Genomic DNA, 17980 nt, shown 5'->3' on the forward strand with positions numbered 1-17980 from the left:
GGGAAATCCGTCTGTTATAGCTGCCTGAAAAGTACTTTGATACGTAGTTATGCAAGTCTAGCAAAAATGACTGCACTGTCTTTTCTTTTTAAAATTAAACAAAGGAAAGGCTTCTACTTGAAAGAGAGGAATTGCTTCTTGTAAATCCAAACATCAGGGATTGAAATCCTAGACACTTAGAGCAAAGAAAGTGTAAGAAATATTAAGAAGCATAACAAAGTTTCTACAAAGTCGGTATTTTGTATCCAGTTGTGAGTCATTCAGTACTTAAAAGTTATATAATGCTGTCAATTATGAATACAAATCCAGGGGGAATTTTAAGGCCTTTCATCAGAATTTTAAAACCATGATACTCTAAGGATTATTTCCCCAAGGAAACATGAACGTAAATAATGATGTATCTGCTACTGACCTCTGAGAAAATATACAAACTCCAATTAAATTGCATCTGGAATGATTTTTTCACACCAAAAGGATTAAAAAGATGAAAGATGGACTTTGTAGAAAGGCAGCAAGGTTTCTTAACTTGACCTACTGCAAAGCCATTGCATGGTGGCTGTGGCAGCTCTTCTGTGCTCTGCCCAGGGCAGCACTGCAGCTTCTGTCTGCCAGACTTCCTGAGGGGAAAAGCTTCCCACATCTGGCCTTCACACCAAGAAAGTCACTTTTTCACAGACTAGTGCAGCAAGGATCTTCTTAGATAATATAGCAAGACAGCAGTTAAATCTCTGCTTTTAGTGGTTATGGGTAGAAGTTGCTGGATCATCTGTGAATGTGTTTGCCAGTTTCTGCACTGTTCTTTGTTTTTGTGATTTGATTTGATGACTTTTAAAACTTTATGTATTTGTATTATGTGCTATATGACCTCTGTTTACTGTTTGTCATAAATGCAGCTCTCCCTTTGCACTTATGTAGTCTGAGACCCCCTTCTCCTTCACCCCCAGTTTATCCAGATACTGTTTTTATTTAAAGTATTTAAAAATAGGAGCTGAACTGCAAGGCAAATTGCTGACACTGGAAGTCAAGAGTTTTTTGTAATGTCAGTCATGTGAAGGAGAGATCCATACTTTGTCTGAAGAAGTTATATCTGGTCTTTTTTCCCCAGGTTTCCTTCAATAAATTAAGGTATGCTTCACATAGATGCTAGTGCAGTGTACCTCACAACAATTTCGTGTGAATAGCTACTAAGTTTTAAATACACACCCTTCCATTATGCCCAATATATTATGAATGTATGTTAATCTTCAAATACAACTTGTCCTTGATGTTATCAGTGTCTTGCTTTGTTTCTTTTTGAGTTCCATCTGGAATTTTTTTCATTGAAAATTCTTTTCCAAAAGTTTTTCTCCTGTAAAATACTCTTTCCATATAACCCTTTAAACTGAAACCTTTTATTTCCTGTCTCATCACACATTTCTTTAAATTATGTGTCAGGCACTATATTTTGCTCCCAAGGTGAGAGTACTTCCAAACATATTTGATAAAAATACCATTGGGACTGAGTCTGAGGCTGCCACTCAACTTATTTCCTTTTCTCTTCGAGTTTTACCTCATTTAATGGGGCACCAGGATCAGAAATGTCATTGTGTTTAATTATTTTTATTTTCATCACCATGGAAGGTGGTGGACTCACCTTCCCTGGAGGTGTTTATGAAAAGACAGCACGTGGTACTTAGTGCCATGGTTTAGTTGACAAGGTGGTGTTTGGTCATAATTTGGACTCGATGATCTCAAAGGTCTTTTCCAACATCTTAATTCTGTGATTATTATTATTATTACTAATATTAAGATTTGTCTTTTCCCTTCAGCTCTCCTTTTCAGAGAGGTGTAGAATTGGACTTGGCAGTCTGTCAGCAGTGATGTGCCAGACTGTATTTTCCTGTCTGTAGCTGGGGATGTGAGTTGGCTCAGACTCAGAATCCAGCAGCAGCTGCCCTGTGAGTGGGTGGTGCCCAGGTCTCAGGCTCCTGCTGCCCCTGATGGATGCTCTTCCAGAGGCTTCATTGTGTGCTGTTGTTGGGCATCCCTGGCACAGGGGCTGCTGCCCCTCTCCTCCATCAGAGGAGAGCACTTTCTCTTTTTGTAACCAGCTCTTCTCCTGCTGGGTGTCTGCCCAGGTGATTTGCCTAAACTGTGCAATCTGTGTGATTGAGCAGCCTAGAGCAGGATCTGCTGAGGCAATGCTGAGGTTGGGTTAACAAAACTCCTAAGAGTGGTCAAGGAGCTTACTTAAAATATGGTCTTGCCTTCTTTCTGATGAAGTTGCTTTTATCGTCCCATTCCTTCTGTTTGTTGTTGTGTTTACATCATGTCCCTTAGCCCCTAGATGAGTGGTGTCTGAGATGCTGAACTGTATCTTCTTCTCCCTCAACTGATAGAAAATTACTTGCTCAAAAGAATAAAAACTAGTAATTTTTAAGGATTTTATTTCCACATTAAGCACCTTTGTTGTAGATCAGAAAACTCATAAGACCAGAATCAATCTGTGTGTTTAATTTCAGTTTATCATTAGAATGTTCTCACTCAGCTGGAAACTCCCAAGCTGGAGGAACAGACCTCCACTGTTAAAGCCTGCTTGCCCTTTCATATATTAACATTTAATATTTTTGCTCCTGTGTGAGCTCCAAAGTCAATTCAAGGCTTCTTAGTAAAAGCAGATTTTGTCCAATGTGAGCAAAAGCTCATGATTGTCAGTGTGAAGAATTCTTTCTGAAGTGTCAACAAAATGTATTTTGGCACAGAGGCCAGGTTGTTGAAAGCTGAGGGTTCACAAGAGGCCACGGTAGAGGTGAAAGGAGTCTCAAGTGGGATGTCAGGGCTGTGGGGAGCAGAGGCAAGGGGATGAGAAAATTCAGTGATGGGAAAAGGATGTGTAGGAATCTTTCAGCAGGGAGGCCTGGCGAGGAGGAGGAAGAATCACTTGTGTATCAATTTTCCTCCTTCTCTTCTGCATTATCCCCTACTACTTGTTGTCGTGCTAGTATTTCTCTTGACTATTATCCTGCACCTTTCAGGAACAGACAAGTCAGGGTCTGCTCATGGGGGAGGAAATTGAGGGGCTCAAGCTGCTCCTGCTGCTGGGGGAGGATCAGGCAGCAAATCCTGGGAATAGGTTTTGTGTTCATGCTGCCACTGAGGTGTTGGGAGCCGGGCAGTGGTGTCAAGTTGAGGGTGAGACAAAGACTCTTGGACAGGAAAATATTCTTTCAGCTGTTTCTGACAGCTGCTTGCTCTGTCTGTGGGATGGCTTTGCAGGACAGGGTTTTGATTTATTGTATTTTGTTTGTACCAAACCAGGGATAATCTGCTATTTATAATTATCTTTGAAAATTCTCTGACTCCTCAACAACAGGATTTAAGATCGAAAAAGTAATGATTACTCTGATCCCGTGCATTCTGTCCATTCAGGAGCAGGAGCTGTGGGGAGATGGAGGGATTTCAAAACCTAGCACTGGAATCCAAAAGGTTCCAAGTATCCCAGGGCTGAGTGCCCTCAATTCCCATCAGTTGCAAGTTATGCTGTAATATGAGTTAATGGATTATGAGCAGAGAGCAGGGGGATTCAGCTGTCAGTCCCAGCTTCTGCACATACCCTGTACAGGAAGGGTTCTACTGGAGAGAAAGCATATCTGCACAGCTAGAGGAAAGAATTCAAGGAAGGAATCCTTGATTTTTTTTCCTAGGTTGTGTTCTGTTTCTGTGGATGAAGCAGCACTTTGCATGAGGTGGTGAAGCACTTTACTTGGTGAGGAAGATGAAGCATGAAGCTTCTTTATTGCCTCCCATGTTGAGACATATGAAGAGGAAAATATATGTGTAAGAAGAGAGAATAAGGTAAGGGTCTTTGTGCAGTGACTGTTTTATCCTTCAGGGTATGGGGCTGGAGTCAGCTTCTGCTGTGTTTATCTCGTGCCACAGCAGAGAGACAGTCTCCTTTGCCTCTTCATTAGCAGCAGAACTACAGTGGGCAGGAGGAAGTGCAAAGGCTGTTTTGTCTTTGCCTTTTTTATTTATTTTTTTTTTTTTTAAGCAAGGCTCTGACTCAAAACTTACTATTGAAAATAAATTCCGTTAGAACCGGAGACTCCGTACTGGCAAGTACCATCTTGTTACTAAAGAATAACCATTTCTTGAGCATTAAGATTGCTATTCAGTTGTTCTTTTGTCTCTATAGCAACTTCAAGCAGTAACAACAAAGTTGTAGGTGATGTTGTCAGCCAAAAAATCTGTAACGTTCAAGGGATTGTTGATAGCAACAAAACGGATGCCAGTGCATGGTCATTTATAGCCAGTAATTGATACTGCAACTATGGCTGAAGTAAAACAGCATGGGACATTCTGAAGCAGAAATACACCAGAAAAAGTAAGGTTGATGCAATTGGCAATTTTTATAAATTATACATGAGGTCCTGCTTTAAAATTCAAAACTGTGGTTTACCTTCTCTAATGGAATGAATTGCATGAAAAGCGAAGAGCTCCTTGTACGTACAATATATATCACCTGGAGAGCAGCTCAAGATTTCTTCTCAGTTTCTTGATGGAACAGAGAACCAGATCCACTTTAGAAAAGTGGAGTCAGTTCCTAAAGGCGATAAAAGTTGAAGTTCTCATCTAACTTCAGCGTTGATCTGAAAAACTAAGCATGTTAAAATAAGAGAAGGCAATGCTTTACTTAAAAACAATAAAATAAAAAAGGGGTTGGGGTGGGATTATACATAGTTTTTAATCTTAATATCATAGCTAATCTCAGGGATTAGGAAGTTTTACTGTCTGGTAAAGTTCAAAAAAATTCAAGGGGAAAAAGCCATGGAAAAAGTCAGACTGAGCATTGCTGAGACTAGTGCTGGAAACCAACTATGAGGGAATTTTTTTAAAAAGGATGATTGATGCTAAAGCGGGGGGAATAGGAATTATAGTAGTTTTTATGTAGTGACATGCTAAATAAGGAAATCCATTCTTAACAAAAAGCAGTGACAGATGTGTTAAGTTAATGAAAATAAAACTCTATTATTTTGAGTAATTTTTTGTCTGATACTTGACAAATCTATATGAACTGCTGGTGCTGAATGTACTGGGGGAATTTTGCCTCTTAATCTGTATGTATGCATGCTGTCAGTGCAGTGTGCACCAAGACACCTTTTGCAATCTTGAATTAGCTGAATTTGAGCACCACATTCTCCAGTTAAAGCAACATTTTAGTGCTCTGTATTTTGTACAAGTCTCACCTCATTAATTTAATGTGCGGTTCCCCACTGTTTGAGCTGTCTGTTATCAAAGAAGGCTTTTCTCCTCCATGACAAAGATGGAGAATGGAAAGTGCAACCAGTTGTTCTCTGGAGCTTACTTGGCAGCATCAAACAAACTCTATTTTGATGCTGGCAAACAGAACAGCTTCATTCACTTAACAACAGCACAGGATACAATTTGATGTCTCTCTTAGACTTCAAATACTCACGTGGTCCTTGCTTAATATGGCTCCAGTTACACCTGCTTGTGCCCTTCTTAAATGAAGATAACATTAGTGTGTTTTATTTAATTTGCTGTATTCCAATAATTTAGCCTACTTGCTCTAGGAAACCCATCTAACTCTTGCTTGAATTTTGATTTCCATATTTGTTTTCATTTGTCTCAAATATGAAAGCTTTCTGAGCGGTCTTTTGGGTCTCAAAATATATAGATAAATCCGGAGCATGCATTTAATTCTAATAAAATAATAGAGTTTTTGAAGTTCCCATTTATTTAGACTTTCTTAATGAAACTGAAGTTCTAACCTATATCACTGTTAACCTTTCAAATGTCAACGTGTTGTGTAACAAAACTTACAATGAGCTCTTACAGCATGTTTTCTTTTTTTCTTTTTTTCTTTTCTTTCTTTTCCTTATAGCTTTTTTTGCACTTTGAGACCAGATCAGCCTAAGGGAGTAGTGCAGACACTGTTGTGGTTAGCACTGGAACATTTCAAAGGAGAGCACTGTTACAAACTATTTATTACTTGGTGTTAATAACTCCCTAACGGTCTTGTGAAGAGTTCAGTATTAGTTTGAATGAACTAATGAAATTTTTGTCTTGCTTATTTTCTCCTATATATTTTTTTAAAGTTTATACAAATACGTATCCTTCATAAGACGGATCACTTAAGAAACCTGTCTTTATAGTCAGCACTGATGTGACTCTCTACAAGGGATCTCTTCCAAATCAGGGTTTGAACTTTGTGTGGAGCTGCAGTGATGAAAAGTGGAATAGTTTACAGCATCAGGCTCCCAGGACAGCAGGCCACCGTGGGTGGGATGGGGACCCTCAAGGCAAAGTCTCCTGCTTTGCTGGGAGAGCAAAGCATGGGCATATGGTGCTGAGGGGAGATACCAGTGACATGGGGAAGAGTAAGGCACCCTGCATATTCTACCAGTTCTGCTCTCAGCACATCACTGTGATGTCAGCCACTAAGAAAACTGTTCTTTTTTCTTTACTTTTAACATACTCATTCATTTTTCTCATACATTCAACTGTATGTAAAGCAGTGTAAGATGAGAGAATGGTGGGAATCTCTTTAAGAGTGCAATCAATTGGGGTTAAACGTTCTTGATGAGATTAATTTATATGGGTCACTGCCAGTGGGGGTCTGTAGTTGTACTCAATTTTAGCAAAATGGTTGTCATGCAGTACTGGAGGTTTTTCTCTACCTGTTTGCTCTCCTGAGAGGGACAGTTATGTATGCAAGGTGCCAAATGTATGTATGTATGTCATAGGAACTAAAGGCCGCCAGGTAACTCCAGCCTGGCCTCAAACTGAGCAGTGCCTGCTTAAGCCAGTACCCACTCAGAACCCACTTTGTCGATTCTGTGAAGTCAAATCTGTTGACTTGATCAGTGAAATTTTATGTTCCATTTTAGTCCTCTTCCTTCTACTTGACTCTTTTGGGGGGAGCGTTTTCCTTTTGACATATTTTATGTGTTAAATCTCACCAATTCTGTACATTGTTCAATCTACAACAAAGCTATTATTGTCCTAGATTCCAGCCCTATAAACGCTTCTGAAAGCTGCATATAATTGTTTTTTTTTGCTGTGATTTATCACCAGTGACAATTTTCCTTGCAAGCCAAATACATATTTATACTTTTGTAACTATTGCTTTTCCAGTGTAAGCAAGACATGGAGCAGTGGGATTCCAGACTTTCAGGGAAAAGTGGTTGATATTTCTGTATTGTTCTTACCTTTATTAGACAGAACAGTTCTTTCTTGCTATTGAAGGATGATTCTTGAAATGCCTAACTAGTTATTATAATTCCATCATTTATTCTGCATCATTAACAGCTATCATCTTTCTAATGATTTTCCTCTGTATTTTCTTTTAAGTAATTAAAGTTCCAGACTATGAGCAAGATCTTGACACTTGTCATTATTTTCTATCTACTCTGCAAATATGACATAATCTTCCTGACCATTCCTTTAACTGTGACATGTATTAGGGATTTTTGAAGCTTCTCTTCAATAGATCTTGTTAAAGGTATGTTTTTGGAAGAGTTTTTTTGAGATACACATGTGTATGGAAAATACACCAAATTCCCTGGAGCCAGTCTTTTTTTCTTTTTTCTCTTCTCTTCCAGCTTTTCACTTACCCATACTTCTTTTTCTGCTGTTCTGAGTGCTATTTATAGTAAAGCGATTTTCAAATAATGTGGTGTTTGACTGACATTGTAGATTTGAGGTAGAATTCCTGTTTTACTCCATGTAGATAGATTGGATGACATGAGATTGTCTAAACTTACTTTCCATGGTTCAACGATCAGATTTTAATCAAAATCCTTTGATACATGTAGGAATGATAGCTGGAAGTTGCCATCACTCAAAGAGTAAATATAAATTCTTGGATAGATATCCTTCTTTGCTGCCACTTGCACAAACCCTAAATGCAAGCTCCTTCTGCCTTTTGCTGATTCAGCTCACAGTGCTTTGCATGCAAGCTGGTTGTTACAGTAGATGTAAGGGACATGGCATCCAGGAGCTCAAGGGGTTTTATCACGACCTTTCCTAGGAATCCATTATGGAACATTAGCATTTAAAATGAGATACAACTCATATTTAGGAATAAAATTGTTAATCCTCTACTTACTGGGAAGATAAGCAGTGTTGCTTTTGATTATGACGCGTGTTTGTCTTTAATATGAAAATAAAAGTGTTTCATGAACAAAAGTTCCCAGTTCCATTACAGCTGTGGAACTTTCCATTTCATGTGCAGTGGTAGCATGACTCTGTACAAATTGCTTTGACAAAAATAGTATTTATATGTACTGGAAAATTCCACTTGCACAGAGGGAATCTTAGCAACTTTCTTTTCCCAGAATTTGTAATTGCTCCTCTATTCAGAACTACTAAATTGTTCAGATGTCAACAACCAGATTTGACAGAACTGTAAAGAGTTTTTCTGCTTTACTTCTCCACAGGAATAGGTACATAATTCCAGAGTGACACTGTTAGTGTTTATATTGTCTTCTGCACTTCAAGTGAAAAACACTGCAAGTACCATGAGAAAATAAAAATGAAAATTTGAAACAGAAATAAGTGCTCTTTTTTCTTAAGCTAGAGCATTTTACTGCTCTATACAGAGAAATATAGAGCTATTTCTACCTACATCTGTGTTATCATGTTGAGCTTTTGACAACTCTGTGGAGGAAGAACCCACTTTTTTGCTGTAAAATGGACCCAATAAAACACATTGCATTGGGGTTCTCATTGGTTCTAGCGGGTAATATATGCTTGTGTTTTTATTTACTTCTGTTAAATTTTGTGTTATTGATATCTTGATCAAAACTCATGATAAAACTTTTTGAAATATATGGCATCCTTGAAATGAAGCAAGGCCATGCTTGTACTTCATAAAATAAATGTTTAACACTGACTGTCAATACCTTATTGCAAATTGTCTTTAACGAGTGCAATCATGGTACCCATTGCTGATCATCTAATCCTCTCCTTGGCAGTGTGGAATTGGTTCTCTTGTACGTACAGCACTGTTTTATTCAGTCTTGATACAAATGCATGTGCTGTTGAGAATCTCAGAATCTCTTAGGAGATTATTTCTGCACTTTGGTTCAGCCTAAAAAGGCTGCCACTGTGAACATTAAATATCTCTCAGAATAATCTTGGTGCCAAGAAGCTTTCCGTGATGTTCAGACCTGTTTTTCTCACTTATATCCTTTTATTTCAGTTCTCTCTGTTCTCCAAAACCTTTCAGAATTCTTCACCTCAGAAGTCTTTTAAAATCCTGTACCCCCTCTAGCCTCTGCATCTGTTGTGTATTGTTCCAATGGTGTCCCTACTTAAATTATGTGTTTTCTAAACTTCTCAAAGCTTGCTTTACCTCAGTCTCTTTTCGATTTGTAAATCCTTTCCCAGTTAAAAGGTATCTGCTACTCAGCACAATAAGCTTTATCAGAGATGGACTTTTGAGTCCTTTGTGTCCTTCTTTCATGTAAAGGATACATGGGTAGTTTGAGCTTTGTCCTTTATGCTGGACCAGGTTATTAGGCTTCTATTAGGCTTTTACCTCCTTTGCCTTAATTGCTACTCTAGTGGGTCAATCCCTTGCTCTTTCAACTCAAATATTATTTGGAAGCACATCAAGCATTTTTACTATTTATATCTTTTTCATATATTTCTCACTGCATGACCAAGGGCACTAAACATTTTTCAGAAAAAATGTCCAGATATTTTTATTTTCTGTAGGTTTTTTGTCTAAGTATTTTTAACTTTGCACTACTGCGGGATAGAGTGATTTATCAGTCCATACCTAGCCCAGCATACGTAGACTGGGTGGTTTTAGATTGATTTACAGGTTTTCTCCACTTATTTGAGCGTGTATATATAGAAATAGAAATACTGGGCAATGCTGATCGTGTTGAAACCTCTGTTCTTGCAGTCATCAAAGTCTGAAATCTCAAAAGTCAGCTCCAGTTTTCTGATGCTTGCCACGCTGGAATCCAGTTGCTCTTATGATTTCTTCTTATTCCCATTTTAAGTTGATTTTTCCTATCTTTCATAATGGATCCCAAGAATTAAATAATTTGCTGCAGGTGAGCACTCATGTCAGAGGATGACTGGTTTCTCAGCTTGTGTTGAAGGCATATTTACTCTTCCTTTTTCATGTTGAATGATTGCTCTTCTGAAATCCTTTGTTGCAAATGATGTTGTTAAATCTAGGGGTGTGGGGAAATCCCTAGTCTTTCCTGGCTCTAATAAGGCCAGTCTGGGCCAGATAAGAGTAGGGACCCCACATGGACAAAAACAAAAACTCAGAAAAGGCTCTCAGAACAAACCATTCAGTGCAATACAACATAGGGGGGAAGAAAGATGTTTATGGCTGTTCTGTATTCTAGCTCTGATGTTGTCTAAGGTCAGATGGATCATTTTTTACCCCTTCTTTCTTCTTTTTCTTTTTATTCCATTTGAGGCACTAGTCATAGTAATCAATTCATGTGTATTCCATAATTCAAGTGTGTTCCATAAAGCATTTAAAATATGTGACATACATTTTTGTTCTTTTATATTAGAAAACATATCTGAAGATTAAATTTCACTTTGTTTTCTGGTGCTTTTTTTTTTTTTTTGAGTGCAACTTTCAAATGTTCTTAATAGAAGATGTTTGAATTTTATGTCTGAAAAGGTGTTGTACAAGGCTGAAACTCTGTGTTGGCAGAAAATTGTAAGATTTAAAAAAGTCTTTTCACTGATGGTGAAACGGATCTTAAATTAAAAAAAAAAGAAAAACAAACCAAAGGGAAAAAAACCCCAAACTGCCAAAACTTGATACATATTGCATCTTTGAGATATATTTAGAATAATTTACATTTTTCTCATAAGTGTAAGTGTAATTTTCCTATTGGCAAATGGACTTATTATTTTACTTCTTCCAGTATGACTGTACTTTTTCAAATGCCTAAAATTTATTTTTTTTTTGTCTGGCCTGGCAGCTGCTGTTTCTACACAGAGCTCCTCCCACTGAAGTTATTCAGCCAAATTTCACACTTGAACTGCTGCTAATCTTGATGATTCTCTGGACTTAAAAGGAGTGATGACAGATTTGCACCAGGGTAATAGATCCGTGTTTGAATTATTTGCCAGACTTTTGTACATCACACACCATAGCTCCAGATCTTAAGTTTATAAAAGCAAGCTTGCTTGTCTTGGTTTTGTAAATATAGGCAATTAAAAGGGAAAAGCAGAGTTATATTAGAGATAAAGTATTTTAAAGATTTCTTTGTGTCTAAACGTATACTCATCAAATGCCTTCGACTGTGACTTCAGAATATTACATGAATAATTTTCTCCAGGAATCTGGGTAGTGTTTCAGTGGTTTTGCTCTCCATTTTGCTGGGAGTGGCATTATAGCTACTAGAAACATCACTGGGGTGGAAGCACGCCTTTGCATTAGCAGCATTTTTCCTCCTTTGTGCTTTTCCCCAGTTCTCTCCACAAAACTGAAACACCCTCTCTTTGGATTATATAGTTTCAACTCTCATTGTTAAGTTTTGAATATTTTAGAGATACAAAGTCATATTTCCAACCGTATGCTTTCTGTTAAATGTGCATTGTCTTTCAGTCACAAAATCCCGTCTTTGGTCTTGTCAGTCATGCAAAGTATGAAGTGAGGTTAAAGATGTGTGGTTCTCTTGAGAGAATTAATAAGAATGTTTAAATGTGAATTTAAAGCCCAGTGATTGGGAATTTAAGCACATTCTTAAATCAGGGGGAGAAAAAAGTGAAGGGCTCATTGCTTCTTTCTCACTACTCAGAATTACAGTTACTTGCCACAGTATATAACCAGGGGTTTGGAAGTGAAAGGGAAATACACAACCTGTTCCAGGAGGCAAGCTAGAGTCTTTCTGCTGCTTAGATTCGTCTTTAACCTAGCATTTAGGTCACTAAATATTAAGCATTTGATTATTGCTTTTAAAGTTAGCGTGAAATCTTACACTTATTTTTATTATAGGAAAAGCATTATTTATTGGAACTGAGGGGGAGTTGCTTTTTAGTAGGAAAAGAAAATTGACAGAATAACCATCTTGCCTGGTTTTTAATTATGCAGGAAAATGTTGCAACATGATAACATACCAAACAATCAGTAATGAAAGCAGTTCTGAAAAGAGGATTTAGGTTTTTTTCTCTAAGATATCCTTATCAGGATATTTCTTTTTATCAAGCATACTGTTAAGGGTTTGAAAGTTCTTCTAAAGAAACCCTAATAAGAACACAGCTGCAGACTGTCTCATGGCAGAGGCAAGTTAGGAAATGTGGCAAGAATCATTTGGCTAAACTATAAAATTCCTACTGACTCAAGCACGAGAGCTGTATGCAGAGGTAGGAAATGGAAAAGGGTTTATATTGCTAAGAATGATGAAGAAAGAGCAATATTAATCTGTGGGGGGAAAATAGAAAATAAAATGAGACTGAAATAAGCATCAAACTTATAGATCTTGCTCTAAGTGCACTTACAATAATTACAAAATCCAAATTAAAAGGTGGATTGTTATGGTGAGAGTCAGATAAAACCAAGAAGTTTGGGTTGCATGGGACCAGTTTTTAATTACTTTTGTTTGAAAGAACAGTGGTTTTCATGTGACAGTTGCCAATATAAACAAAAAAAGCCTGCAAGAGCAGGTCAGAGTGTCTCCGTGAAGCAGGATCTTCAAAGCACTGGCTCTGACAGACACCCCACAAGGATACTTGCATGGATGAAAATACAGATCTGTGCTACTTGTAAAAGAAGTTCCAGAGCAGTGAGAGAGCTGATGGGGTCACGGTAATTTTAAAAGAGAAGAACAAACAGACTTACTTTAAGTAGTAATAGGTTATCTTCCCTTTGAAGGAAAGGAAAAATGAGTTGTGCCAAAGTATATAAAGGAAATCAGGAGCTGAGTAATAACCAATGCAGCACATGAGCAGGAGTGCCTGTTCTGTGAATGTAGGACTGGGCTGCTGCATTCATAAGATGAACTTGAGTTAACACTGCCATGTTGTCAACTTAAACAGATAGCATCCTGAGAGAAATGACCAAAAACACGATGTGGCAGGCATGAAATCTGACTGTTACACTGCAGGAAATGTGAGACCTAGTTCAGATGAGTCTGGATGAGAATAAGACTCATCAGTGCTCAACGAAATTTTTCATTTCTGCTGCTGCCAGCTTGGTACTCTCCGTTTCACAAGCATGACTTTAGCTCGATCAGCTCACTGGTCTGCTTGGATTTCTCTTGTTGGTTCTGCAGATTTCTGTTGTGTTGGTTTGTGTTTGTCTACAACTGGTCTGATTGTGCTGGCTCAAGGGGAGTGGTAGGACAAGAGGAGCAGTGGGGCTGCCCAGCCTGCTCCTGGTGTCATCGTGGAAAATAGATACAGGCTGTATGGTGCATTTTTTAAAAATGGCTTTACACTTCTCTTAATTTGTCTTTATTTTCAGCATAGTGTTTGATTAATTGTATTTAGTTTATGAAATAAATCATATTAAAGTGATATTACTTAGTCTCTTGGAAACTGGAGAAAAAAGAAGTCTCTTATTGCAAGGCTTAAATCAGTTGAAGCACCGTTAGTCCTTAACAGTGAAATGAAGTTCAAATGTTTGGGTAAAAAAAAAAATCCCTTTTTTTAGTCCAATTTCAATTTAATTCAACAGGAGAATTCTGTTACCTGCTTCGTTTCCTTTTTTTTTGGTTTTTTTTTGTTCTCTCTTTCTGAAGGTAAGCTGAGGGTAGAATTGTCGAAGTTCATGTCATGTCATTCTTTGAAAACATAACAGCATCAGAAGTCTTTATGTACCAGCCTTGGCACGGCTGGAGCACTGCTGGACCCCAAAGCAAAATAGGGTTTTTAGTCATCTATCCGTGTTTAATTAATGTTCAATAACATCACACATGTGGAGGTTTGGACTAGCAGATCTGTTAATTTGAAATCTGTTGTCTTCATTCGCCTGTGTAAATAGAAGGTAGCATATATTTTAGTTTTATAAGTCTTCAAGTTCTTACTTATTCATCAATGCTGACTTTAAGAATAAGTAAAGCAGTGCACCTTAATTCAAGAGAGACAGGATTTGTGGACTTTGATCTTCTGAATGCCATGACCACATGCTGTCTGTAACCTGTGCTCCAAGGTCCTCTTTTATGAACTCTTCAAAAAATTCAGACACCATTTCTTTTCATTTTTTTTTTTGTTTCTTTCTTCCCCCAGAAGTTATTTTAAATGCAGCTCTGTAGCACACAGCTACCTAGTAACCGTTTTAATTCTAAGAAGAATAGCAGGGAAAATGCCAGTGAAATTCAGTTTATCAGTCTTTTAGGTTATATTTTAATGTTGAATAGCAGGCTGCCCCCCTTCTGGGGTCAAGTTGCAAGAACTCACATAATCACAGATTATTCTGAGTAGGAAGGGACCCACAGGGATCATCCAAGCCCAGCTCCTGCTCCTACCCCGGACAGCCCCAAGAAACAGGGGGTACATTTCGGGCACATGGTGTGCTCTTCTCACTGATTATCAAAACTGCACACACAATTACAACAGCCGAGGTTTGTTCAGGCTTGAGAGTTGCTCACTATTTCACAGCACCTGAAGTCACAAAAGTACCATGTTGAAATGAAATAATTTGCCTCTGGGTCTTAAGCTGTTTGTTTATATGAGTGTGTGTATATATATATATATATATATATATATATATATATATATATATGTTTAAGGGCTGCAGAGGTGGTGGATTATAACCTTAGTGACTCAAGTAAGCATCATGGCACTGATTATTAGTGGGGAATCTTTACAGGATTATATGGTATGTGTTTTCTTTCTTCTTTTTTGGTTTGTTGAAATCATTCATGATTACGTGGTTAGAGCGAAAACATATTAAACTTCTGAATATTGTAAGGCACTGGTAAACTTGTAGTACTTAGCTTCCTCTTGTAAATGGCCTACAGATCTTTAGAAACCTAGAAAAATGGTGCAACTCTTGTGCTCTTTGCACAGGCAGGTTCAAGTGCATTGTATTTTTAGTTGAGAGAAGTCCTGGCTCCTACTCTCATGTGTGGGATGAGGTCTCTGCATTATTTTTTTTCCAGGTATGGTGCTACAGAATGCACTGGTAACTTGTAAAGCTTGAGCTCTGACTTGTCCCTTGTTATAGTTGTTCAAGGAAGTAGATCTGATTAGGAGCAAGTTGAAATCCTCCAGGATATCCTATGAAGATGTTCTTGTTGCTTTAGTTAGGGGCAACAGCTAGAAAAAAACATGCGTGTGTTTGACCTGTTTTGGACAGGTGCTTGTGTGCTGCATGGCCTATGTTGTGGCAGAGCAATTAAATTCAATGTGGAACATGTGTAGACTACGTGGACATTACCATGAAGGTTTTAGTATCTGCCTTTCTTCCCTGTATCATCAGTTTTTCTTTTTAAACAGAAAATATTGTGGTTCTTCTAAAGGCATGTGCCTTGCTATGGAAATGATGGCAAGTAAGGGCAAGATTGTGACTGGTATCATGATGGTTTGTACAAACTCCTTTTGAAATTACTGAAAAATTGAAAATTATTATTGGAAGGAAAACAGATTTCCTTTGGTGGAGACATGGGGTTCCATTGCCAGTATTTTCAAGAGGCCTCTTTGAATAACCTAAATTAGTTCTTGCAGCAATCTTTTATCTGAAGGATATTTACAGGGCAAAACCAATACAAAAACTTAAAAAAGAAAGTAAGAAGCAACTTGGTTAACTACATTTTGTATTGGAGATTGTGTATTATGCAGGAAAAGCAAATGAGGCATGAAATTCTCTGAGCTATGATGATGTTCAAGAGCATTGGAAATGGTCTAATGTGGTCAAGGGATTAGACACATCTGTGAGGATGTATGTGTCTAGACCCCTCTTACCTTTTTGCACAGCACTACTGAGCTGGGTTGGCATATTGAAGGGAATAAGGAGCAAGAAACCAGCTGCAATCATAAATCTGTTTGTCCAACAAATAACAAATGATTCCCTCAGCAGCATTCCTGGTGACAGACTTGTTTGGGTTTTGTGGGTAGCAGCTCAGTACCTCCTGGAAGAAAACCTGTGCTGAGGCTCACTGAGGGTTAGATGGTGGCCTCAGTGGTGCCAGAGTCATGGGTAAGAGTGGGATTTTGAGAAAAATCAGGTTATATGAGAGCTGAAGGGATAACAGACTCTAAAAAAAATGATGGCAATTAAGTGCTTTCCTCCAAATTATGAAACTCTCAAGGTAATATATATTGGGCTATTTTGTTCCTGTTCTTTATTAGGGAAGCTTCAGCTTGTAAGAAAACTTGTGTTTTCTAGATCAGAAGGGAAGGGAGTGCAGTGCTTAATCCTGGGACAATTACAGGCTTGGTGCCCAACACCCAAGAACACGCATTGAAATAAAAAATGGAGGCTGTTATAGAAGTCACACCATGCTCTGGACAAAATTGTGGCTTCAGTAGGTATTAGAAGATGTGTTTTCAATTAAGGGGGACAACAGCAAAGCAAACACCTTGTCTCCCTGCATTTGGTTTGGGAAAGTACAAAAGGCAAGGGTGGGGGCTGGTTTAAATAAATTGACTAAAAGGATCCTGAGGATTTCAGAAATATCTCTGTTAGTCCAGATGTCAAGAGAACAGAGTTGAAAAAGATGCAGCTGTTTTTTTATACTTGGAAAACTTCAAGGTGAAAACAAGTCCAAAGCAATGTTTTCTAGAAGCAGATAAGAACAGAGGTGGGTAATACTACTCACTCAGTCTGTGGAGACCAGAGGGAGAAGCTTGACCCCTCCAGAGGATCCTGAGAAAAAAACTGCAGGGACAGGCTGCAAAACTTCAGCTGACTTTAATGTAGGCCAGAGTATTGCATTTATTAATAGTTGTTACTGTTTTAGCAGAAAAAATCTAGCTTACTGAGCTTGTCCATGTTAAGCCTTGACATGGCATTCTGTTTTTCAGTTAAGTAGTCTGGGTTGCTTTAGAAGTCTAGAGAATTATCTCTTTTAAGAAACTAATGGCAGATATTTCCATAATATCTACAGATAATAGCAAATTGCAATTGTACTCCTGCCAGCATGTTTCTACTAAATATAGTAAAGGATGTTTTGTAATTTAATTGCTTAGACTTGACAAGGAGCCAGCGCGAGCGAACTTGCTTTGATAGCAGCATAGTGCTTGTGGTGTTTGCTTGGCTTGGAGATGTCAATACTGAGAAGAAAAGTGTGAAGTGAACAGTGAAGCACAACTGCTGTAAACTCTGCTGTTTGCTGTGCAGGTGTGCGAGTCCTGAGCCACAGGAGCACACAGGGCCAGCTGCACGAGGGGGGACAGGAGCGTGACGCGCACGTCCTGCAGGTACAGCAAGGACAGGGCTCTTCCTGACGTTATGATCAGGCAATTGTAACACAGCTATTTAGGGAAAATGCCAGATAATCTGTTCCACTTCTAATTATTGGACTTCACTTCCCACTCCATCTGTTCCGGTATCTTCCATAAAAAACCTGTGGGGATTTCTGTTCTTATTGAAAACTGTTAGAAAGGCAGCACAACTGCAAGAAGAATAAGATTTTTTTGGATTAATTTTCTAACGTATTTGCCTTGAAAATACTGAAATTCCCGTTTCCTATTTTTTTTGGTGTCGATCTTCTCCCTCTGCAGCCCCCTATCCCCAGTAGATATCATTTTTTGTCCATATATGTGATTTTGATGCACTAAATGTAGAGATTAAGGCAGTAAGTATTGGCACAGTTGTTTTCAATACTCATATGATCATAAGAGAAATTTCCAATATCAGTTTTTTCATTATCGTCCTATCAAGTATGTGCATAATATTTATGATCTATAATCTACTCTTTTAATAACCATCCTTTTATCATAAGGCTTTGGAGATGGAAAATAATTAGCTAGGCAAAGGAGTATTTACAATTAATGGAAGTCCAAGTGATTCCAAATAACCAACTAATATTTCAATGAGGAAGGATCT

The 17980-nt window shown here is 38.1% G+C and overlaps 1 protein-coding gene across 3 annotated transcripts in view; it reads left to right on the plus strand.

Moving 5' to 3' along the window:
* ZNF385B (zinc finger protein 385B) overlaps positions 1 to 17980 on the plus strand; it is a 123856-nt gene that overhangs the window by 46698 nt on the left and 59178 nt on the right. For 2 of the 3 annotated variants that reach the window (XM_062498285.1, XM_062498286.1), the window contains exons 2-3: positions 3057 to 3092; positions 3840 to 3851. The exons of the other annotated variant lie outside the window; for it this stretch is intronic. In XM_062498285.1, the coding sequence (XP_062354269.1) occupies positions 3057 to 3092; positions 3840 to 3851 (48 nt within the window). The remainder of the gene's footprint in view (positions 1 to 3056; positions 3093 to 3839; positions 3852 to 17980) is intronic. 3 annotated transcript variants of the gene reach the window in all.

Source organism: Cinclus cinclus, chromosome 9, assembly GCF_963662255.1.
Source record: "Cinclus cinclus chromosome 9, bCinCin1.1, whole genome shotgun sequence".
In the NCBI taxonomy this organism is placed as follows: Eukaryota; Metazoa; Chordata; class Aves; order Passeriformes; family Cinclidae; genus Cinclus; species Cinclus cinclus.